Source organism: Hordeum vulgare, chromosome 2H (assembly GCF_904849725.1).
Source record: "Hordeum vulgare subsp. vulgare chromosome 2H, MorexV3_pseudomolecules_assembly, whole genome shotgun sequence".
In the NCBI taxonomy this organism is placed as follows: domain Eukaryota; kingdom Viridiplantae; phylum Streptophyta; class Magnoliopsida; order Poales; family Poaceae; genus Hordeum; species Hordeum vulgare.
Window position 1 is genome coordinate 96,603,779 of NC_058519.1, and position 25,996 is coordinate 96,629,774.

The 25,996-nt window shown below is 45.9% G+C and overlaps 1 protein-coding gene across 1 annotated transcript; it reads left to right on the forward strand.

Annotated features, from left to right (window-relative positions):
- Positions 1-682: 682 nt before the first annotated feature.
- On the forward strand, positions 683-1,923 carry LOC123425288 (E3 ubiquitin-protein ligase EL5-like). Its single transcript, XM_045108970.1, has one exon. It carries the CDS (start codon positions 886-888, stop codon positions 1,690-1,692), a length of 807 nt encoding a protein of 268 aa, XP_044964905.1. The 5' UTR covers positions 683-885; the 3' UTR covers positions 1,693-1,923.
- The last annotated feature ends 24,073 nt before the right edge of the window (positions 1,924-25,996 follow it).

Sequence of the window (25,996 nt, forward strand, 5' to 3'; positions counted from 1 at the left end):
CGGTCCACGTATCCACGTCAAGCTATCTATCTATCGGGCCCGGGACCCGGCGTGTGACACGCGCTGCCGGCATACGGCCCACGTTTCCTGGCCCTGGCAGTTGGGTTCGTCCAAATGTGTCCCCTGATCCGGCGGTGTGTCCTGCAGCAAACCAGCCACGAAATAAATCAGCATGATCATCAGACCAGGGTACAACTAGTAGTAAAATAATTCGTGTCAGTTCACTGGGGGGCTGCGTGTCAGTCAGCCTGTCAGTGGATCTGTGACTGCCTCTGCTCTTTATATTATTTTAACTGGCGCCACGTACGGGGCCGCGTGTGCGTCGACCGGTCGGTTTCAGGGGGTTTACCGACGTGGTGTGTGGTTGCACCAACACCAAATCGTTGGCGCAACCGTGCAGCGGCGCGCGGGGCGGGAGATTGGTCGACGGGGATGGCCGTGGCGGGGAGGTCCGTCCAACGAACGAACCCACTCGGGTCATGCCCGCTCCGCTCAGGCTCAGCACCTATGGCTCGCGTCAACATATTTGAAAACCGTCGCCATCCGAGCTTTCCCTCCACAGTTCGCCCGTTCGCTCACCCTCTCCTCCAAATCCCCACACAAGTTTTCTTCTTCTCCTCCTCCCTCTTATCCTCTCCGGCCACCGTATAAGTAGCAGCGCGCGCTCCATTACGTTAAATCCCATTCCCACCTCGAAAACCTCCAGCCCGAGCCAGAGCCAAAGCCCGCTTGTGCACGCACGCACGCGCTGCCTAGAAGCTTGCGAGGACGAGGAGCATATTCCGAGGAGAGCGAGCAGAGGCCGGCTGCTGCTGTCGTTTGCACCAGGGGCGAGGCGATTCTTGTTACTTGTTGGAAGAGGAAGCGAGGGTGGTGGTGGTGTTCATGGCGGTGACGGCGACGACGGCGGCGGCGGCGGCCACCATGCTGGCGGCCGTGATGGCCATCTTCCTCTCCTTCGTGCTCTGCTTCTACATATTCCTCTGCGCCAAGAGGTCCCGGGGCGGCGCGCCGCCGCCGCCGGGGAGCGGCGTGATGGCGCACCTGCGCTACCTGTTCTGCGGCGGGGACGGGCGGGCCGGCGCCGGGGACGGCGTCGCACCGTGGTTCTACGACGGGGGCCTGGACGACGCGTCGATGGCGTCGCTGCCCCGCCGGGAGGTGGCCAAGGGGGAGGCCATGGACTGCGCGGTCTGCATCACGGAGCTCGCCACCGGGGACACGGCGCGCGTGCTGCCCCGCTGCGGCCACGGCTTCCACGTCGACTGCGTCGACATGTGGCTCAGGTCGCACTCCACCTGCCCGCTCTGCCGCTGCCCCGCCGTCGACGCGCCGCCCCTGCCGCCCGCGCCCGTCCAGGCGCCCGAGGCCGACCAGGAGTCGCCCAACTTCCCCACCAACGTCCTCTTCTTCGGCTCCCAGGACGACGTCAGCACCGGCCGCGCGCAACCGCAGACCCCCGCCGCAACCACACCTCAACCAGCGCCTGCTCCCTCTCAACCGCAAGCGCAGCCGCCGCCCGCCGGGGCGTCGTGCGGGCTGCGGCGGCTTCTCGGGTGTGGCGGCGCGTCGCCGCCCCCGCCGCCGCAGGAGGAGGACGCGGCAAGGGACATAGAGATGGGGCTCGCCGGCGGCGAGAGCAGCGCGTCGTCGAGGCAGGCGAAGCCGCAGCAGCCGGCGGGCTCATGCTGACGCCCCGGCTGCCACGGTGGACTTTTCCTCCCCCCAACCTTTCTGCGATGTGCCGTCTTCCTTGCGTGGCGTCATCGCAAGTTTTCCCAGTGTCTCCCTTACTCTTACTCGGTCTCGGAGTAAAAAAAAGCTGTACAGATTTTTATAGACGTGTGATGTACATGTGGATAGGATGATCATGTTCCGGCATGACACCACAGGAAAAGAGAAGAAAACAACTTTGCCTGCCTACATTTCGTCGTTCCTTCTCATTCTTTGTACAACTTGCAAGCGGTCAATTCAGCTGCGGCAGCGACAGCAACCCACTAATACCGTTATTCAGTTACTTCCATTCTCTGTCGAGTAGCACTAACTGCAACTGCAAACTGCAAGCCTGCATGCAGCCGTAAGCAGTGCTGATACTAGTAGTAGTATATTCATTCACCCTGCCGAACTTGTTGTCCGGCTCTTGTTTTCCTCTGGCCACCGGTTGCGAATGTCAAAATTGTGCCGAAATTGTCATATCACTCTCCCTCATAATGCAGCATCTGTCAAGAGCCTGCAGGGACCTCGCTACGCACGTACGCGCCAAAACTGGGGATTTGACATGCGATAAGCTGAGAAGAACATGTATGACTGCCCTCCATTGTTCGCCAACTCCGCATGTACGCCGCATTATCAACCACCGGTCCACCATCACCATATAGCCAACTGATGCACTAATCAACCACTATACTCCTGAAAAGAAAATAACAAATCCAGGATTTCTTCTGCATAATTGTTCCATTGGTGCTTTTCAAAGGAAAGAGGTTGTTTCGTTAACCCGATTTGGTTGGCTCCTAGTTGGTCTAAAAGAAGTGGGTTGACATGTAAGATAGTTGAGTTTTCGGTTTCTTTTTCGTTTTTTAAGGAAAAATGATAGTTGAGTTAGCAGCAAGCATGGTGACGCCGGGTAGTTGGCCAAACAAGCAACAAGGACAGCAAAATCAACCCAACAATTTGGAGATAGCTCAGCTAATCGCTCGCTCGCAAATTAGTTATCTCATATGCATATGGTATGATGCTACCACCCGATTTTCCCTTTCGAACGAAGAAAAGTGAGTACTAGTATATGTGGGAGGGAGGCCCCATGACCATGGCGTAGGAAGAAAATTCTGGTTTGCCACTGCCACCAGCGGATAGGTATCTGACGTACGTGTCCTTCTCAGGCCTCGCCGTCGCACAAACAGGACGAATGCGAATACATCAGCATCGATCACACGCACACACATAAAATAAAAATCTTCGCTTCTTTTCATATTTGCTTGGCTCGCTCGTCTATCCATGGCTTCTTCTTTAGCAGATAATATGTGACGCTCGCGAGATGCTCTGCTCAACATGATAATGGAATCGCTGCAACAAAACTGATGATGCTTCATAATAATTGCAGCTTGGCTTACCAACTCTGCAAGCGCCTTGCTTGGCGAGCTCACTCAAACCATTCAATCCAAGATGGGAGATCTTTCTAGATGTTTCATTGCCCGAGCCTATCTGCAAAACGCATCCCTCTCTTCATCAATGCTTTTGTTGTATCCTAATCTGATGCTGGCCTCTCGGTAGGAAAAATAAAAGAGATTCCCAAGACGATCGATGGATGCACCAGGAGGCGAAATGAGCTTGAGGTTCTCGGCAAGTCCAACGTGTGTATGTCGACAAGAGTGATAATTGCGATGGCCCTTATCCAGATCATGTCGCTTTCCTCTTAGGTTAGGCTTGCTTACACGCCGGCCGCCGGAACAGGCATGGCATGTCTGATATTTTATTAATGCGGAAGAGACTGATTAGCATGCACCGTTTGGACATGACGGAAATGGTTGGGGACGGGATCAAAGCAGAGATTACGAAGTTGACTGCATGTGTATAGGTATATGGATATGGATTTGTTCGGGGATTTCTAGCGGTACAGGTATGGACCGGTAACGGGTGGCACGGAAAAGATGTGTCATGGGCCTGAAATTGACATGGATTCGTTCTCCGTCAGGCTCATGGACGGCGCTTTCGGAATCGGAAAATGTTTTATGGCATTTCGAACATGAGATGTGGCTGCCATTTATTATGCCCGGCGATATATAGGCCCTGTTTGTTTCAAAAGTTCCGGGACTTTTTCTAGTCCCAATTTAAAAGTCTCTAGTCCCTACTCGTTTGTTTCCAGGGACTAAACAGGGACTAGAGGTCATCAAATGACATGTAAAAGGACCATGTTATCCTTGACCAAAACAAGGACTAGTCGGTTGATGCGAGCGGAACGGAGAGGGGAGCTGCGTCTCGTCGTCTTCATCCATGGCGGCGGCGGCGGCCGAGCGCGCTGGCAGCGGCGGCGGCGGCGGCGGCTGAGCGCGCTGGAAGCGGCGGCGGCGGCCGAGCACGCTGGAAGCGGCGGCGGCCGAGCGAGGGAACTGGCGGCGGCGGCGGCGGCAGCGAGCGAGCGCACTGGCAGCGGCGGCGGCAGCGAGCGAGGGAACTGGCGGCGGCGGCGTGCGAGGGAACTGACGGCGGCGGCGGCGGGCGAGGGAACTGGCGGCGGCGGCGCGAGCGGTCGGTGCAGGCGCGAGCGGCGGCGCGAGCGGGAGGTGCAGGCGTGAGCGGCGGCGCGAGCGGGAGGTGCAGGCGCGAGCGGCTGGAGGAGACGAGTGGATAACGCGATGCGATGGGCACGGTAGGAAAAAGTCCCAAAAAGTCCCTCCCACAGGTACTTCTCCAAATAGTCCCAAACACCCCACTTTAGTCCCTAAAAGTCCCTGTTTGTTTCATATGGGACTTTTCGGGACTTTTTTTAGTCCCTGTACCAAAAAGTCCCTGGAAACAAACACCCCCATACCCGGGAGGCCGGGATGGATCGGCTCGGACTCCAAGGAAAACAATTCGTGGTCGACTAATATCCATGTGCTGCAGTTCCTAGGATATATTTTCTTTGCCCATCCGGCAGTTTATCCTCTGTACGTACCTGTAAACTCGTGCGAGAGGAAGTAGAAAACGTGCGGAAAGCAGGCGAGAAGGGTGGTGGCGAGGCCACCATGCATTCTGCTTTGGTTTCTTCTACCCTGCCCTGATATGAAAAGCAGACCGAGAAGTTCGTTGCCGGCATGTGAAGAGCAGAAGGCGGCTGCAGCCTCCGAAATGGGCGACACGAGGCCGACCGAATTCCGGAGCGCAGGCGCGGCGCCTCTAGCCTTTCTTTTGGAGGCGCCTGCTCTGCTGTGGTGCCACTGCCAATGATGGGTCAAAGTTCCAAGACCTGATTAGCCCTGCTCGCCATCATCTAATTTCCTAAGATTAACTAAGGAAGTGCCTGCCTGAACAATTCTCCAGGGTGGACGTAGTCCTCGCCGAGATATGTCTGGCTGATGCATGCGCACGACCGGTTCTGGAGTTGAACGGAGGAGAGAACGCAGAAAGAAACTCCCCTAAGAAAGAAAAACAAGCTGGTGTGTCGAGATTGTTCGAGTGATGACGGCGTCCGAATCTTCTTGGTGTGAGCAAAGGCGGCTGCTGGCTTACATCCCTGGTGGTGCGAATGGGAGGCGGCCGTGTGGAGGGCGGGCGCGACGGCGGGCGGACAGCGAGGCACAGGCGGTGCACGAACCAACGGCGGCCATGCAGCCACGGAGACGGACGGACAAGAGAAATGCCGGCGTGGGGGTGTACTCGTGACGCTGGACGGCGCGGAATCGCGCGTGGAAGGGAGTTGAGCTGCCACCGCGATGGAGTGGCATGGGCTTGTGTCCCCGGTGGCGTGGCCTGCGTGTGTGAGAGCAACTCAACGCCTCACCTAAATCGTAAGCGTACATATCCCGACTATTAAAAGCACAAGAAAACAAATTCAATTTAAAATCTAAACCATCTAATTGGATAATCAATGATCTAAACTCGTCGTTAACGAAATGCTTCGTTAACACCGCGAAGCGGCGAAGCCCCACGAGCGGCTACACCTCGCACGTTCTCTTCGCCGAGTAAACCGCTCCGCCCCGCCTCCTGTCCCCTCCCCTTCCCTCTCCGCACCCGCCCGTTTGCCCCGCCCGTCGCCTCTCCCCCGCTCAGCCCCGCCCTCCGCCTGCTGGCCTCGCTTGTCGCCTGTTCGCCCCGCCCGCCGTCTCTCCCCTCCTCAGCCCCGCCTCCCGCCTGCTCGCCCCGCCCGTCGCCTCCCCTCCGCGAACCCCCGCTCTCCGCCCACTGCCCCTTCGTTCCCCGTCGCCCCGCCGTAAGTAGTCCATCGGCACGTATGTCGATCTTTCTTCACGGACGAGGTTGTCTGCATTTGAAGGGCATTTGGGTCAGCTTGTTGACAGTGAATTGATTTTCCAATGGTTTAGATCTGTTGTGTTTGAGGAGGTAGGAGAGAGCCTGGTGCCTGCCCCTCTGGTTGCCATTGGCATAGTGGCGGAGCAGATGGTGCCGCAGCATCACAGGGCGGCGGAGGCCACATCGGGCAGAAGGGATAGCTCCCCTTCGACGGGGAAGATGAATCCCCACACGCACGGATGGAATATGAGGTGAGTGGAAAATCTTCCTTCTGTCATGAGAGATGCAAAGATTTTAGTAAAGAAAAAATGACATCAATATTGAAATCAGACAGCTAATCTTTCTGGATTCAGGGTATTTAGTAGAATGCATTTCGTTGAACCCTGCTAATATGAGAGATGTAAAGTAATTAGTGAAGAAAAATTGGTAGGCCTAACGAAATCAGGCAGCTATAGTTTACTTGGTTCAGAGGATTAACTACACTGCATTCACATAGTTGAAATTCAGATAAGAAAAAGCTTTCGTATGTCATCAGACAAGCAAAGATTTTAGTAAAACATAATTGGCAACACTAAATAAATCAGGCAACTATGTCAATCTGGTTCAGAGTAGTTTGTGCACTGCATCCAATTGTAGATCGCCAATATGCGAGATGCAAAGGTTTAGTAAAGAAAAATTGTGTGCAAGAGGTGAGTGGAAAATCTTCCTTCTCTCATGAGAGATGCAAAGATTTTAGTAAAGAAAAATGACATCAATATTGAAATCAGACAGCTAATCTTTTTGGATTCAGAGTATTTAGCAGAATGCATTTCATTGAACCCTCCTAATATGAGAGATTCAAAGTAATTAGTGAAGAAAAATTGGTAGCCCTAACGAAATCAGGCAGGTATAGTTTACTGGGTTCAAAGGATTAACTACACTGCATTCACATAGTTGAAATTCAGATAAGAAAAAGCTTCCTTATGTCATCAGACAAGCAAAGATTTCAGTAAAACATAATTGGCAACACTAAATAAATTAGGCAACTATGTCAATCTGGTTCAGAGTAGTTTGTGCACCGCATTCAATTGTAGATCGCTGATAAGCGAGATGCAAAGATTTAGTAAAGAAAAATTGTGCGCGGTAAAGAAATCGGGCACCTACAGTTTTCTGGGTTCAGAGGAGTAAGTACACCGCATTCTGATTATTGACAGTCAGATAATGAAAAGCTTAATTATGTGATCAAGTATGAAAAATATTTTAATAAATAAAAATTGACAACACTAAACAAATCAGGCAGCTATAGATGTATGGATTCAGAGTAGTTAGTAAACTGCATTAAAATGAAACCATTTGATATGGGAGATGTAAATATTTTAGTATAGAAAATTTGGTTGCATAAAATAAATCAGGCAGCTATAGCTTTGTGGATTCAGAGGAGTTAGTAAATGCATTCACATAAATAATGCCTACTGCCTGGCGTTTGCCGGCTGAGGACTGCACCATTCATGACACCATGCCCAAATCAGATCAGTGCGTTTGAGAACGCTGTCAGATGTTTTGCAGAGAAACCGACGAAAAATGTGACCACACTTGTTCTGAGCACTACATTTGACTCCTTGGGTGAGGTTTACAACTTATACATTCTGTATTCATGGGAGAAGGGATTTGGCATATTGTACGAGAAGAGATTTGGATCAGTATGGTGTAGTTTAGTTTTGAATAGTATCTAGAAAAATTATAGCCAGCACGACAAAAAGAGAATGCGAGCTGCTTATATTGATAAGAGGAATGGTCTAGATAGTGGGGGTGAATGATTGAGCTGTTGAATAGAAAAAATTCAGTGGAAGAAATTGCTGACTTGGTAAGAATTATGTGATTGTGTATTGACCATATTCCCCTTCTCGTATTACAATATTGTGTTTTTTATCTAACATTTTATCTTGAAAAAATTCTGATGTTTTAGATTGCAAGGAAAGAGAATACAATGGAACATCAAACTATGTGAAAGAATATACATTTTTTCCTTGTGGAGATTACAGAACTAAAAGACCAAACGAACCAAGGGTGCTCCAATATGTCTCGAAGGGTGAAACCAGTGAGGCATTCCATTAAAAGGTCACATTGACGAGTAACATAAGACATTGCTCTTTTTGAGTTTGATTTTTTTCAATTTTCATAGTGACCCATGTTCTATTTTATAGACCTTGAAGAAGAGAGCACATTTACTTTCTAACAATCTGAAGTCCCTTTGAGAATAGAAGATTAAAAATATTGTGAGGATCAGAGAGCTTATTTGTTAAAATTAAACGATGAATTTTATGTTGCTAATGAAATTAAAATGACAGGATACCTAGGACTAGCCCTCCATTGTTTTACCTAAACGATAGGCCTCCTTGGGTTACGGGATGACAAAGAAATGGGGGAGAGGTACCGGCAATGGAGGTGAGTGTACAACTTATTCCTCATCTCTATAGATATATGGAAGACCTTGCTGGAAACACGGTGGTGGAGCTAGACTGGCATCAGGCCCCATGCCACCTTGGGCCATCTTCAAGCACTATAGATGCAGGAATCTAAAATAGAAATTATAGTCTCAAGGATGTAGCAATGCATCCTGAGTAAATTGTTATGAGATGAACCAGAGTGTTCAATTTTTTGGTTGTAAAATAACTTGTGGTGTTTATATGATATTACACCTAACACTTGTTGATTTCATGGATTATTTTGCACACAGAGTGGGAATTGGTGCTGCCGCATTAGGCAGGACGCCATGTCATAATCGAGCTGAGCTGCCTAGCTGATACGGATCTTGATCTTGCTGAAGCAGGGAGCAATGCTTAGCTGATAAAATTAGCACTTCTTTATGAAGATAAGTTAAGCCATTAGGCAAAGCAAAAGTTAAAAATTATATTAGTGCAATTTCTCGATTGTTTTATATTGTGTTCTTATTCCAGTCCACTTTTAGAAAATTAGTACCCATTATTATTAGTATCAAATTTAAAGGGGAGATTCATAACGAACCCAAACTAATGCTCCTTTTTAGTGGTAGTAGATAAGTCGGTTATTGTGATCACTCAATATGTGAAGACAATTACATGACATATGGTTGGAATATTGATTAGATGATTAAGAATCTGATCTATACTGTGCCCGTGCGTTGGCCGTGCTCGACGACCTGTTGTGCGGTGTGCGCCGACGCCGACACTGACCTCGAGTCCCTGTGTGCGCAAATGCTGGCCATGCCGGTTGGTCGTGCAGGTGCTGGTCAAGAAGATGTTCCGTGTGTCCGACATGGCCAGGGAGTTCGCCTCTCGTCCAGCGGACACCGACGCCGGTACGTGCTGCGACGAGGTGTCGCGTGTGGGTGCCTTGCAGAAGCTTCTCCTACTGCTCCAGGTGGGATGCGACGGCGTGATCAAGGATCGGGACAGCGACCTGCTCAAGCTGCTAAATGGCTTCAGGGGCAACGTAGGGTGCATGTGCATCTAACGGTGTACTTCATGGTGCTCAAGAGGCCATTTTTACAGGCGATGCTAAATTTTTTAGCGTCAGCTTTCACGCTTGTTTAGATTGTTTGGGGAGCTACATTGGATCTGCGGATAAAACATACTCGAGGATGACTAGATTATTTTTTAGACCGTAATTGAATACTCGTATACAAAATGATCAACACAAAAGAGAACTGAACATTGTCCAATTGTTGTCATGTTTATTTATCTTCACAATTTGAAAGTTAATTCGTGTTATTTTCAATTTTGAAGTGATCCTCACATTACAGAATTTCTTGAAGAGTTGGGAAACATAAGTCTATTTTTGGGGTCATCATGATTTCGATAAACTCCTTATGCCTCTTTCTCCGAGTAGTATGCTACAATTTTGGGGGCATTAAGTATATTGTGGCTTGAATCATATTTAGTTCCCAAAACTCTACAGGTTTGGAAATGGTTCATGCATACCGTTTTGGCCATCAGATACATTGTATTCTTCTAAGACTGCTATTAGGTTGTTTTGTGGGCAAATGTGTGCCATGTCTGTTTTCAAAGTATTTGGTTGTGGAGTTTTCTGATCGATCTTGCTTTTTCACTCAAACAAGACTGTTTCTCCAGTACGTAGAAGCCCTTTTAAATCCTCTGAAACTAAATGATCCAGTTGAGAGAGAAACAATGCCAGATAAATTTGATGTAGTTTGCATACTCCAGGTACACCAAAACGAGGATGACTATAATATTCCAGTCACTCGGTTCATGTTTTCAGTTGACATAATCATTATACAATAGTAGATCTTTGGTCCATTCAGTTGAGAGCTGATATTAGTCACACTGAGACTATATCGTTTGTGGACAGGGTTATTTAGATAACATGAACAAAGCATTCACATCTGCGGATAATGTGAAGAGTAACTTGAGTTCAGCTTCTGGTAAGGGCTTCTTTGTAAATCTTTGTTTCTTTCTTTGTTGCGTGTGATGTGTGTGTGTGACAACTGACATGTTTGTTGTTTACAATTTGCATAGGTCAATGAGCATTTGCCTCTTAAATTTTCCATCCGCCTGTCAGTCTTTCTTGGAAGCATGGTTTCTGAAAGTGTTTCTGTTTCCTGTATTATGAAGCGCATCTGCATTCATTTGGCCGAGACAGAGCATAACTCGAAGCTGGTGCGCCGTTGGACATATTCCGCTAACGGCACATCACCTGGGCAAAAGCAACTTTCCTTTTTTTAGAAAAGGAGGATGACCCCCGGCCTGTGCATCTGGGAGATGCATGCGGCCATTTTATTGATTATTCTTGAGGACCTTACAAAGCAGTACAACAATATGTCTGAATCCGCCATCTTGGCAACATCTGTCGCTACTCCTATTCATATGATGAAGGGGTGCAAGCTGGACCAAATACCCAGACCTCTCACCTAACCCTAACATCTAAAGCCGGAGACCCTGACCGAGCCACATACCGGGTCCGGGGCACAAACCGATCCGACGCACTCACATGTGTCGTCGCCGCCATCTTCCACTGGTCCATCTTTAGATCAGATTGAGGTACCAGTCTTGGCAGGTGCCTCCGCCATCGACGCCATCATGACGCCAAACGACGACCTCCACCTACGCGAGTCCATCTCCAAGCAACGAACGGAGATCCATGCTAGGATAGGGCCGTACCACCGCCGTCGCCCACCACCCACAAGCGCCACCCAGCCCCAAGGTTCCTTCCTCCCCTTCTTTCCTTGTAGCCTCAGCCTACTGATTTCATTGCCTCCCCATCGATGGTCCTAACATGTGAGAGATGGAGAATCATCATGCATCTGCATCCCCGTTAGGATCAAGGGAACATTCCCCATTTAAAGACCAAACGGGCATAATATATTTAGAGTTTTTTGTCTGAAACTCTGCCACAATTTATTGTTGGAACTTCATCGGTGACAACCAAGGGTCATGCTCTGGAATGACTGCTTCTTCCTGCCGTCCGCGAGCTAAAGTAGGGGAGGTCGGCATGGCTAAACCCTTTTTGCATGGTGTGTAAGGATGATGATTGTCCCAACATTGTTTTTCTGCAAAAGAATGTAAATCATGTCTGCTATTTGACTCTAATAATTGTTTCCAACATTCGAATAGGTGAGCACATGCATTTATTTATCTGGATCTTATATATTGAGAAGCTTTTTAAGTGCAGTTACCAAGCACCTTTGTCATTTAGCTGCCCAGTTTGTATCTATAGTTCTATTATACTCAAGACACTCTGTGGGTGCATGCATTTCTAGCTCTATCACATCAAAACCATGTTTAGTCACCGCGAATTCTGCTTCAGCTTACTGCAAGGTTCAGGTTGTCTGTATTTAAAGTTGAGGACAAAAAAGGTTTTCTCTTTATTTTATACTGGTGTGATTTAAATTTGGGTCAGTTGATTTTGAAGTTCACCGGAGGGAGGCCGTAGGGAAGGAAGGGGCTTGCCGAAAGGCTACCACAATATACATCGTTCATATGGGGAGGGGGCACGACAGTGGTGCAGCTTTCCCGGAGAATCTCCGTCAGATCCGGGCGGCACAACACGATGATGGGCCACGGTTGAGGAGAGGATGGTGCGGTGAGGCTGTCAGGGAGCACCGCTGGCGGTGACGACAGAAGCAGGCGGCTAGACCGGCAGGTGCACAACGGAGCAAAAGAAGAAGAGAAGGGACTGGAGGTTCAAGAAGGTGATCTGGCCGTCCATTTTACATCGAACAGCCTAAACCAAATCAACTAACCACAAAAAAATCAAGCGACTGCCATCTAACCACGCACATTTTTATCGAGTCAATATTTAACGTGTGTTGCACGTGCAAGCTTACTAGTTACTTAAAGTAAGCGTTACACACGTCCGTACATAGCTAAAATGTACACAGTTAAATAATGTCCTTTTGATCAAATGAAAATAAAAAATGAAATACATTAAGAAATGCATAGTCTATACAACACCTAAAGCGTATGGGCAAATCCTAAGATCATGCTGTCACCCATGTTGCATTAAGTTAACCCTCGCCGTAGCCTCCAATCGTGTACACACCTCCATAAACGCGTTGTGGAGAGGACTATAAATGAAGAGTCTCGGTACATCTGTAGATAACCTGCATAGGAGAAATATTTTTATCGTTAAAAACCTTATCATTTCTACATAGTCAAAGCGACCAAATAACGGCAAGCGCTCCCACCCTAAAAAGAGTTATAAACATCTGATCAATCTCATTTAGCCAATTGCCAAATACATTAACAACACTACAAGGAGGATATAAGTCGGAAGCTATTTGGATGACTGACCATATAAACGAGCCAATTTGCATTGGAAGAATAAATGTTTTATTGCCTCATCATGATGACAAAAAACACATTGCGGACTTCCATGCCAATTCCTCTTAATAAGGTTATCTTTCGTAAGAATGACTCCACGACGAAGATACTATGCAAAGATTTTATTCTGAAGTGGTATCTTCATCTTCTAAATCTTCTTGTTATTACCAACTGACACATCACACTAGATTAATGCTCTATACATAAACTCCACTCAGAACTGTCCATTCCCATGTAGGTTTCATCGAAAAACATCGGACCCGTTTGACAATTGCACTCTGGACAACCGCTGGAGCAGTATGTTCCATGATTGGAGTCTGGGTCCAATTAAATCCCTTCCGAACGTCACATTTGGTGGAAATGATTCCATTACCGTGGCAATAGTATCACCCTTGTGACGCACAATATTGTATAGAGACGGATATTGTTCCCGGAGAGTGGCATTTCCTAGCCACTTATCCTCCGAGAATCTAATTTCCGAGCCGTCCTTAATCGAGAAGGATCCGTAGCAGAATAAATATTTCTCCGTAGCCATTAGACCCGCCCAAAAGTGAGAATCCCCAGGCTTGCAATATACTTTCGATACCACCTTGGAGCCCACATATCTCCTCCTGAGGAGGGTTTGCCATTCACCATCTTCCGTCAGTAGTTTAAACAACCATTTGCCGAGTAGGGCCCTATTCTTAACCTCAAGGTCATGATTGCCCAACCCGCCTTGATCTTTGGGACGACAAACCACACTCCATTTAGCTAGTTGATATTTCTTTCTCTCGCTATCTCCTTGCCAAAAGAATCTTGATCGGAAATAATCCAATCTATGTAAAACTCCTTTTGGCAATTGGAAGAAGGAAATCATATATAGTGCCATATTACTTAGTACTGAATTTATGAGAACCAATCTTCCACCTAGAGATAGCAGTTTACCTTTCCAACTACTAAGCCTTTTTTGCAGCCTCTCCTCGACGTGTTTCCATTCAGTATTTGTGAGTCTCCGATAATGTATCGGTATCCCTAGATATGTGATTAGAAAATGGCCTATCCCACATCTGAATAGGTCGGCGTACAGTTGATAATGTATTGACTATTTGTTCGTTTGCATCCACTAGGCGCTTAGCACAACTTCAACGCGTCCTCATTTTACCCGTGTGTGCCTGTTTGTGTTTGTATCGAAACACACATAAAAATTGACCCACCGTGCCGACCGAGACAAACACGTGTTCGCTTTATGTGTGTCACTTTGGGTCTCCTCAGAATCGTAGGCCGCGCCACCCACACCGCCACCCACACCGCCCTCAAATATTATGTTCTCCATAATGAAACTTGTGGCCATGGGCACAGGCGTGGCCGGCACGACCACACTCAACTCCCATGAACAGTCCCCGGGATAGGTGGAGAAACACGAGGCTTGCGGGTGGGGATGAAAGCCACGCGTCTACACTGTGGTGGACGTGCGTGGTGACTATGGCCGTCGTGGACGAAAGGCCGACGAGCGTGTGCTTGTCGGATTTCAGGCTCCTCAAAACCCTAAAGATTCGAACTCAGGGGCGTGTACGAAGATCTCTCGTGGGCTTGCCTCACCTAACTCGCTACTAGATGAGGTTGGCAGGGAACTTACTCGATGGTGAGAAAGACGCAGAACACGACAGTTTACCCAGGTTCGGGCCGCTGAGAAACGTAATACCATACTCCTGCTTTGTTGGATTTCCTCTCATGGAGGTTGGTGGATGAACTAGTACCGTGTTCGAGGGCCTCCGGAGGCTGGGTGGCCTTTGTGTGGTGTCGGTGTGCTAATGAATATATCGGATCCCTCACTACAAAGTAACCTATCCTCTATATATAGTGGCGGCCCCGGTCCTCTTCCCTTATCGTTTCGGCAGGAAGGGATCCCACAATGGCCAATTTCGAAGGGGTACAGGGGAACAAGCTCCCGCTGCCCAAAAGTAGTCCTCGCCTGCAAAGTGGGTGCCTGCATAGCGGGGACGGATCCAGGGATGACGTCTGTCCTGCCGGCGGGCGGTGGTGGCCTCGTTGCACCAGAATGGAAGGGGCCATTCATCATCGACGACATACTTACTGGTGGGGAATATCATCTATGCTATGCATGGGACAATCGTCTTGAACCAAACCCCGGGAATGGGGCCCGCATTCGGCGTTGCTACAGGTGAGCTGGTGCAGTTTTATTTGTTAATTTGCTCGTTGATATTTAAAAAAATTTGTTTCCTTTTTCCTTTGTCAAAGGGGATAATCATATCCCAGTTTATGTTCGTATTAACCGAATTGTGTCTATAAAATTTGAAATTTCTATAGACACCTAGGGACTTTATAAAGCGATAGTAATGCATTTTTTTACATAATGTGTCTTTTCTTCCTTCACTTAGAAGCCTCGGTATGCATTGAATTAGATTTAAGATTTTGCCAAGCTGGGTTGTGATACGTCTCCATCGTATCTACTTTTCCAAACTCTTTTGCCCTTGTTTTGGACTCTAATTTGCATGATTTGAATGGAACTAACCTGGACTGACGCTGTTTTCAGCACAATTGCCTTGGTGTTTTTTTTTTTGCAGAAATCAAAGTTCTCCAAACATCCTGAAAATTTACGGAGATTATTTTTGGAAAATATGAAAAATACCTGCGCAAAGATCCACCTAAGGGGGTGGGCCAGTGGGCGACAAGCCCTCTAGCCGCCACCACCCCTGGTGGCGGTCGGCAAGCTTGTGGGGCCCACGTGGCTCTGCCGCCCCCAATCTCAGCTCTATAAATTCACTTTCGTCCTAGAAAAAATAAAAGGAGAGAAGATTTTGTCGCGTCTGCGAACGGAGGCGCCGCCACAACCTGTTCTTCATCTGGAGGGCAGATCTGGAGTCCGTTTTGGGCTCCGGAGAGGGGAAATCGTCGCCATTGTCATCATCAACCTTCTTCCCTCTCCAATTCCATGAAGCTCTTCATCGTTCGTGAGTAATCTATTCGTAGGCTCGCTGGGCGGTGATGAGTAGGATGAGATCTATCATGTAACCGAGTTAGTTTTGATGGGGATTGATCCTTAGTATCCATTATGTTCTGAGATTGATGTTGCTACTACTTTGCCATGCTTAATGCTTGTCACTAGGGCCCGAGTGCCATGATTTCATATCTGAAATTATTATGTTGTCACCAAAATATGTGTGTTTTAGATCCGATCTTGCAAGTTGTAGTTACCTACTATGCGTTATGATCCGGCAACCCTGGAGTGAAAATAACCGGAACCACTCCCGGTGATGACCATAGTTTGAGGAGTTCATGTGTTCACCAAGTGCTAATGCGTTGGTCCGGTTCTTTATTAAAAGGAGAACATTAATATCCCGTAGTTTCCTTTTGGACCCCGCTGCCACGGGAGGGATGGACAATAGATGCCATGCAAGTTCTTTTCCCTAAGCACGTATGACGACACACAGAATGCATGCCTACATCACATTGACGAACGGGAGCTAGCCACATATCTCTCCGTGTTATAACTGTTGCATGGTGAATATCATCCAAACAAATCACCGACCCATTGCCTACGAGTTCGTCCTACTGTTGCTGTTACTTGTCTTGCACTGCTGCTGTTACTTGTCTTGCTCTGCTGCTGTTACTTGTCTTGCTCTGCTGCTGTTACTTGTCTTGCTCTGCTGCTACTACTGTCGCTTGCTACTGTTGCTACTTGCTACTGTTGTCACTACTTCTGTTCCTTGCCGCTGCTATTATTTGTTACACTGCTGCTACCTGCTACAATACTTTTTCGCTGGTCGTTGACGCGAACAGACAATTTCCGTCAACGCGGCAACTTGGCGCCATTGATACAATCGTTAGGAATAGTCTGCCGTCAACAGATCGTTTCTGACACCGTTGTTATCATACTACTTTGTTGTTACTACTTTGCTTGCAGATACTAATCTTTCAGGTGTGGTTGAATCTGACACATTCAGCTGCTAATACTCGAGAGTATTCTCTCACCTCCTGTTTGGTGATCAACAAATTTGGGTCAAATACTCTACCCTCGAAAACTGCTGCGATCCCACACACTGGTGAGCCATCAATAACATTCTTCTAGTTTCGATTGCTGGAGAGTGCTAGCAGCATTCTTCTGGCGCTGTTGTAGGGGAAGGTCTGCTGTCACGGAGTCAGCATTTTTCGGGCGCCGTTGCTGGGGAGGTATTGCTATATTCTCTGAGTCACTTGGGATTTATATCTGTTGATCACTATGAAGAATCTGAAGGATCCGAAAACCAAAGTCTTGCCCTCAACTACGAGGGGAGGTAAGGAATTGCCATCTAGCTCTGCACTTGATTCACCTTCAGTTATGAGTAAGTTTGCGACATCACCTCCTGCTAGAAATCTTGATATGTCGCCTGTGCTTGATGATGCTTATGATGCTACTCCTAGAGATGCTATGCTTGATACTATGCCTGATATTGCTAGAGATGCTATGCCTGATGATGCTAGAGATGCTATGCCTGATGATGCTAGAGATGCTATTTTGCCTGATGATGCTATGCTTGATACTGCTAGAGATACTACTTTGCCTGATGTTCCACTAGGGGTATTCCTTGATGCTCATATTGCTAGAGTTATTGCCGATGCTCGTGATGCTTCTGAAACTCCCGATACTATTGAGATAGAACCTGCTTTTGCTCCTGCTAGATCTAGCTCTCCTAGATATGAATTGCCTGATATACCTGAGAGTTACGTTATGGAGGGCGAGATAGCTGAGGATATTCTTCCGTGTAAGGATGCCTATGACGCTGAGAAATTACTTCTCAAGTGGAATAAAAAATCTCTGAAGCTAGGATGAAATACGACCCGAAGTTTGCCACTTCACCTATCTTTATCACCAATAAGGATTATGAATTCTCTGTCGATCCTGAGATAATCTCTCTGGTCGAATCTGATCCTTTTCACGGTTATGAGTCTGAGACGGTCGTAGCCCATCTTGCCAAACTACACGATATAGCCACCCTTTTCACTAATGAGGAGAAGATCCGCCACTACTATATCCTTAAGCTATTTCCTTTCTCTCTAAAGGATGACGCTAAAGCCTGGTTCACCTCTCTTGCTCCTGGATGTGTGAGTAGTCCCCAGGATATGGTCTATTACTTCTGTGAGAAATATTTCCCTGCCCATAAGAAGCAAGCTGCCTTGCAGGAAATATACAAATTTGCTCAACTCCAAGAAGAGAGTCTCCCACAAGCTTGGGGGAGGCTCGTCCAGCTACAAAGTGCTTTGCCTAATCACCCTTTTAAGAAGAACGAGATACTTGATATCTTCTATAACGGACTTACCGATGCTTCTAGAGACCACCTAGATAGTTGTGCTGGTTGTGTTTTTAGGGAACGAACTGTAGAACAAGCCGAGACCCTACTGAATAACATCTTGATCAACGATAATGCTTGGACTATTCCCGAACCACCTCCTAAGCCAACTCCGAAGGAAAGAGGTATTCTATTCCTCAGTCGCGAAGATATGCAAGAAGCCAAGAAATATATTTAAGAGAAAGGCATTAGATCTGAAGATGTCAAAAATCTACCACCTATCGAAGAGATCCATGGTCTCGATAACCCGATACAAGTAGTAGAAGTGAATTCTCTGCGTAGGTTTGATGAGAGTGATATTCCTTTTGACAAACCTGCTAGCCTATGCTTTGATGAATTTAACAACTTTGTTGCCAAACAACAGAGTTTCAATGATTATGTTAGCAGATATTTGGAACAAAGCACTCGTATGCTTAGCCATTTAAGTGCTTGTGTAGACAGAAATGACAATGATCTGAAGCTTCTGAGTAAACATGCCTCTTTGATTACTACTCAGGTAGAACAGGTACTTAAAGCTCAGAATGACTTGCTCAATGAATTAAATGACAACTCTATCAGAGTTATTACTAGAGGAGGCAAAATGACTCAGGAACTTTTGTATCCTGAAGGTTGATACGTCTCAACCGTATCTATAATTTTTTATGGTTTCCCGCTGTTATCTTGTCATCTTTGGATGTTTTATGTACCTTTTATATCTTTTTTGGGACTAACTTATTAATTCAGTGCCAAGTGCCAGTTCCTGTTTTTTCCGTGTTTTTGACTCTTTTCAGATCTGATTTTGGAACGGAGTCCAAACGGAATAAAAACCCCGAAATGATTTTTTTTCCGAACGGAAGAAGACCAGGGGGCCTTTGGGCCAGGCCAGGTGGGCTCCAGGGAGCCCACAAGCCCCCACTCCGCCACCAGGGGGAGGCGGCAGTGGGCAGGCTTGTGGCCTCCCTGGCCGCCCCCTGACCTAGGTCTTTGGCCTATAAATTCCCAAATATTCCGTAAAAAAATCAGGGGAGCCTCAAAAATACTTTTCCGCCGCCGCAAGCTTCTGTTTTCGCGAGATCTCATCTGGAGACCCTTCCCGGCGCCCTGCGAGAGGGGACTTTGGAGTTGGAGGGCTTCTTCCTCATCATCATCGCCCCCCAATGACTTGTGAGTAGTTCACCTCAGACCTACGGGTCCGTAGTTAGTAGCTAGATGGGTTCTTCTCTCTCTTGGATCTTCAATACAAAGTTCTCCATGATCTTCATGGAGATCTCTCCGATGTAATCTTCTTTAGCAGTGTGTTTGTCGAGATCCGATGAATTGTGGATTTGTGATCAGATTATCGATGATATATATTTGAGTCTTTGCTGATTTCTTATATGCATGATTTGATATCCTTGTAAGTCTCTCTGAGTCTTGGGTTTTGTTTGGCCAACTAGATTTATGATTCTTGCAATGGGAGAAGTGCTTGGTTTTGGGTTCTACCATGTGGTGACCTTTCCGAGTGACAGTAGGGGAGCAAGGCACACATCATTTAGTTGCCATCAAGGGTAAAAAGATGGGGTTTTTATCATTGGTTTGAGATTATCCCTCTACATCATGTCATCTTGCTTAAGGCGTTACTCTGTTCTTATGGACTTAATACACTAGATGCATGCTGGATAGCGGTTGACGTGTGGAGTAATAGTAGTAGATGCAGAAAGTATCGGTCTACTTGTTTTGGACGTGATGCTTATAGATATAATCATTGCATAGATATCGTCACGACTTTGCGCAGTTCTATCAATTGCTTGTCAGTAATTTGTTCACCCACCGTCTACTTGCTTTCATGAGAGAAGCCACTAGTAAACACTATGGTCCCCGGGTCTATTCACATCCATCGTTTACACCTTCGCTTTTACTTTGCTTTGTTACTTTGTTGCTTTCAGTTCTCACTTGGCAAACAATCTATAAGGGATTGAGAACCCCATCATAGCGTTGGGAGAAAGCTTTTGTGTTTGTGCAGGATCTTGAGATACTCCTCCACCGGATTGATACCTTGGTTCTCAAACTGAGGGAAATACTTACCGTCACTGTGCTACATTACCCTTTCCGCTCCAAGGGAACTCCAACGCAAGGCTCCAAGACCACGGGGGAAATCCTTTGCATACTTGCCTAGGAAGTCCCTTAAGGCGTACCCGCAGCTGAAGGATTCCTGGTGCCGTCGACGCACCTGTTTCTGGCGCCATTGGAAGGACTTTTTTGCATTAGCATAGGTGACATCAAGCATTTCTGGTGCCGTTGTCGGGGAGGAGAAATCAAGATCTATCCAAGTAGGTCTCACAAACTCATATCTTGCATTTACTTTTGTTGCCATTTGCCTCTCGTTTTCCTCTCCCCCACTTCACATTTGCCGTTTTCACTTGCCTTTTTTTCGTTTGCCCTTTTCTCTCGCTTTTTTTCTTTTCGCTTGTGTTACCATGTGCCTTCTTTTAGCTTGCATCTTTCCTTGCTAAAAATCCTTTGATATGGATCCTCATCCACTAGCTAGTCTCTTTAAGAGACCCACTATTGTTGAACGAATTGCTAGTGAGTTGAGGACAATTGACTATTCCTATGGAGTTTTTCTTAAGATGCGTGAATCTGAAAATTGTGAGGAAGAAATTCATGAAGTTATTCACGAGGGCTCCTTGAATGAAAAGCATGATTGCAATGGTATCACTATAAATCCTATTAGTGACAATCATGCTAAAAATATGCAAAACCCTAAGCTTGGGGATGCTAGTTTTGCTATGACCTCTACTTATTGCAATAATCATGATTGGGGTGATGATCTTTCTCATGATCTTGAAAATTGGTTCAAACCTCATGATGAATATGATATTTGCAACAATACTGAAAGTGGTATTGGAGAAGTCATGACTTTATTTGATGATAATCCCACTATTTTTGAAGAGCGTCAACTTTGCATGCATGTGGATCATGAAAATAATATCCTATGGGATAGATATATTGTTGAATTTGAATATGATCCCACATGTAATTGCTATGAGAGAGGAAAATATTTTGGTAGAAACTTTCATGTTACCAAATCACCTCTCGTGATGTTGAGATTGCTCTTGTCTTTTCCTTCTTCCTTGCATATGGAAGCTATTGGTTGTCTTGACAATTTGTTTTCCTATAAAATGCCTATGCACAGGAAGTATGTTAGACTTAGATGTGGTTTTCACATGCTTTAGGATGCTCTCGTTATGCTTCAATTCTTGTCTTTTGTGAGAGCATCATTGAATGCCTAGCTAAGGGCGTTAAACAAAAGCGCTTGTTGGGAGGCAACCCAACGAATCTATCCTTTTTCTTTCTGTTTTGTGTTTTCCACACTTTCATAATTCTGTTATGATTGTGTTTTTGTGTTTCTTTTTTGCGTTTGTGCTAAGCAAAACCGTTATGATTAGTCTTGAGGATGATCGTTTGGTCATGCTGGAAAAGACAGAAACTTTCTGCTCACGAAAAGAATTTTCATTTTTTTTCTGTAAGAGATTTTGAGTTGATTATTTTTGCTGCTGATTTCTACGCAAATTCTTCAGACTGTCGTAATTTTTCAGAATTTTTGAAGTACCAGAGTTATATGAAATGTACAGATTGCTACAGACTGGTCTGCTGTTAACAATTCTGTTTTTGTTGTGTTGGTTGCTTATTTTGATGAAACTATGGATAGTATCGGGGGGGGGGGGGTATTAGCCATGGAAGATTGAAAGTACAGTAACCCAACATCAGCACAAGTAGAATTTAAGTTTGCTACAGTACCTAAGGAAGTGGTGGTTTGCTTTCTTGTACTAATGTTGTCACGAGTTTCTGTTTAAGTTTCGTGTTGTGAAGTTTCAAGTTTTGGGTGAAGTTCTTATGGACAAAGAGATAAATAGTGGCAAGAGCTCAAGCTTGGGGATGCCCAAGGCAACCCAAGAGATTCAAGGATTCCGTAAAAGCCTAAGCTTGGGGATGCCCCGGGAAGGCATCCCCTCTCTCGTCTTCAATCCATCGGTAACGTTACTTGGGGCTATATTTTTATTCACCACATGTTATGTGTTTTTTCTTGGAGCGTCTTGTATCGTAGGATTCTTTTATTTTTGTTGTGTCACAATCATCCTTTCTGCACACCTAGAGAGAGAGACATGCACACACCGTGATTTTGTCGAGCTTCACTTATATCCTTTGGTAGACAATTCAGCTCACATGTGCTTCACTTATATCTTTTGAGCTAGATACTTTTGCTCTATGTGCTTCACTTATATCTTTTAGAGCACAGCGGTGCGTGGCTTGGTAGTTGATCTATGCTTTGAAAGTAGTCTCAAAAGGGGTAGTTATCCAAAGGGATACGAAAACTTCCACCTTCATGTGCATTGAATAGTTAGAGAAGTTTGATTCATCTCAATTAGTTTTGAGTTGTGGTTATGGTAATATTGAAGTTATGCTAGTAAGGTGTTGTGGATCTAGAAATACTTGTGTTGAAGTTAGTGATTCCCGTAGCATGCACGTATGGTGAACCGCTATGTGATGAAATCTGAGCATGATTAGTATATTGATTGTCATCCTTTGCGTGGCGGTCGGGATCGCGCGATGGTTTATACCTACCAACCCTTCACCTAGGAGTATGCGTTGAATGCTTTGTTTCGATTACTAATAAAACTTTTGCAACAAGTATATGAGTTCTTGATGACTAATGTCGAGTCCATGGTTTAGATGCACTTTCACCTTCCACCATCACTATCTTCTTAGTGCCGTGCAACTTTCGCTGGTGCACAAAACCCACCATTAGCCTCCCTCAAAACAGCCACCATACCTACCTATTATGGCTTTTTCAAAGTCAATCTGAGATATATTGAAATGCAACTACCACCATGACATGTGCCACCACGTCTACTTTGCCTTTGCATGATCGTAAGATAGCTAGCATGATGTCTCCATTGATGTCTATGCCATGCTAGATCATTGCCACGGTACACTACCGAAGGCATTCTATATATAGTCATAGTTGCTCTAAGTTTTGAGTTGAAAGTGTGATGATCATCATTAATGGAGCATTGTCCCATGTGAGCAAATAAAAGAGGCCAAAGAAGCCCACCAAAAAAACAGGCCAAAGAGCCCACCAAATAAAAAAAAATGAGAGAAAAAGAGAGAAGGGACAATGCTACGACTTTTTCCACACTTGTGCATATTAAGCACCATGATCTTCATGATTGAGAGTCTCTCGTTTTGTCACCACCATATAGCTAGTGGGAAATTTTCATTATATAACTTGGCTTGTATATTCCAATGACAGGCTTCCTCAAAATTGCCTTAGGTCTTCGTGAGCAAGCAAGTTGGATGCACACCCACTAGTTTTCTTTAAGAGCTTTCACATACTCATAGCTCTAGTGCATCATTTGTATGGCAATCCCTACTCATTCACATTGATATCTATTGATGAGCATCTCCACAGCTCATTGATATGCCTAGTTAATGTGACTATCTTTTCCTTTTTTGTCTTTCAACCTCCACTACATTCCACACCATCTATAGTGCTATAACCATGGCTCACGCTCATGTATTGCGTGAGAGTTCAAAAGGTTTGAGAACGTAAAGGTGTGAAACAATTACTTGGCCAATACCGGGGTTGTGCATGATTTAAATTCTTTGTGCAATGATGGTAGAGCATAGCCATACTATATGCTTTTGTAGGGATAACTTTCTTTTGGCCTTGTTACTTTGAAAGTTCATGATTACCTTGCTAGTTTGCTTGAATTATTATTGTTTCCACGTCAATAGCAAACTATTGTTTTGAATCTAATGGATCTGAACATTCACGTCACATAAGAGGAATTACAAAGGACACCTACGCTAGGTAGAATGAAAGCATCAAAAATTCATTCTTATCACTTCCCTACTCGAGGACGAGCAGGAGTTAAGCTTGGGGATGCTTGATACGTCTCAAACGTATCTATAATTTTTGATGGTTTCACACTGTTATCTTGTCATCTTTGGATGTTTTATGTACCTTTTATATCTTTTTTGGGACTAACTTATTAATTTAGTGCCAAGTGCCAGTTCCTGTTTTTTTCGTGTTTTTGACTCTTTTCAGGTCTGATTTTGGAATGGAGTCCAAACGGAATAAAAACCCCGAAATGATTTTTTCTCGAACGGAAGAAGACCAGGGGGCCTTTGGGCCAGGCCAGGTGGGCTCCACGGAGCCCACAAGCCCCCACTCCGCCACCAGGGGGAGGCGGCGGTGGGCAGGCTTGTGGCGTCCCTGGCCGCCCCATGACCTAGGTCTTTGGCCTATAAATTCCCAAATATTCCGCAAAAAATCAGGGGAGCCTCGAAAGTACTTTTCCGCCGCCGCAAGCTTCCGTTTCCGCGAGATCTCATCCGGAGACCCTGCCCGGCGCCCTGCCGGAGGGGACTTTGGAGTTGGAGGGCTTCTTCATCATCATCGCCCCTCCAATGACTCGTGAGTAGTTCACTTCAGACCTACGGGTCCACAGTTAGTAGCTATATGGCTTCTTCTCTCTCTTGGATCTTCAATACAAAGTTCTCCATGATCTTCATGGAGATCTATCCGATGTAATCTTCTTTGGCAGTGTGTTTGTCGAGATCCGATGAATTGTGGATTTGTGATCAGATTATCTATGATATATATTTGAGTCTTTGTTGATTTCTTATATGCATGATTTGATATCCTTGTAAGTCTCTCCGAGTCTTGGGTTTTGTTTGGCCAACTAGATCTATGATTCTTGCAATGGGAGAAGTGCTTGGTTTTGGGTTCTGCCATGTGGTGACCTTTCCCAGTGACAGTAGGGGTAGCAAGGCACACATCAAGTAGTTGCCATCAAGGGTAAAAAGATGGGGTTTTTATCATTGGTTTGAGATTATCCCTCTACATCATGTCATCTTGCTTAAGGCGTTACTCTGTTCTTATGGACTTAATACACTAGATGCATGCTGGATACCGATCGACGTGTGGAGTAATAGTAGTAGATGTAGAAAGTATCGGTCTACTTGTTTTGGACGTGATGCCTATAGATATAATCATTGCATAGATACCGTCACGACTTTGCGCAGTTCTAACAATTGCTCGTCAGTAATTTGTTCACCCACCGTCTACTTGCTTTCATGAGAGAAGCCACTAGTAAACACTACGGCCCCCGGGTCTATTCACATCCATCGTTTACACCTCCGCTTTTACTTTGCTTTGTTACTTTGTTGCTTTCAGTTCTCACTTGGCAAACAATCTATAAGGGATTGAGAACCCCTTCATAGCGTTGGGAGAAAGCTTTTGTGTTTGTGCAGGATCTTGAGATACTCCTCCACCGGATTGATACCTTGGTTCTCAAACTAAGGGAAATACTTACCGTCACTGTGCTACATCAACCTTTCCGCTTCAAGGGAACACCAACGCAAGGCTCCAAGGCCACGGGGGAAATCCTTTGCATACTTGCCTAGGAAGTCCCTTAAGGCGTAGCCGCAGCTGAAGGATTCCTGGTGCCATTGACACACCTGTTTCTAGCGCCATTGGAAGGACTTTTGTGCATTAGTATAGCTGACATGAAAGGTCATCCTAAGAGAATTGTTCAAGATTCTCAAGGAATCAATGCTGACACACCTAGTCATCCTAAGGACAAGAAGAAGGATGATAGGAACCTACATGCCAGTTCACAATATACTGTCACACCTGAAGAACCTAATGATATTTTTGTGTCTGATGCAGAAACACAATCTGGTGATGAACATGAACCTGGTGACAATATAGACAATGATGTTCATAATAATGCTCAACCTAGCAATGATGAGGATGTGGAGATTAAACCTACGGTTAATCCTGATAACCCACAACCTAAGAAATACGATAAGAATGACTTCACTGCTAGGAAGCATGGTAAAGAAAGGGAACCATGGGTTCAGAGACCTATGCCCTTTCCTCCTAAGCCATCCAAG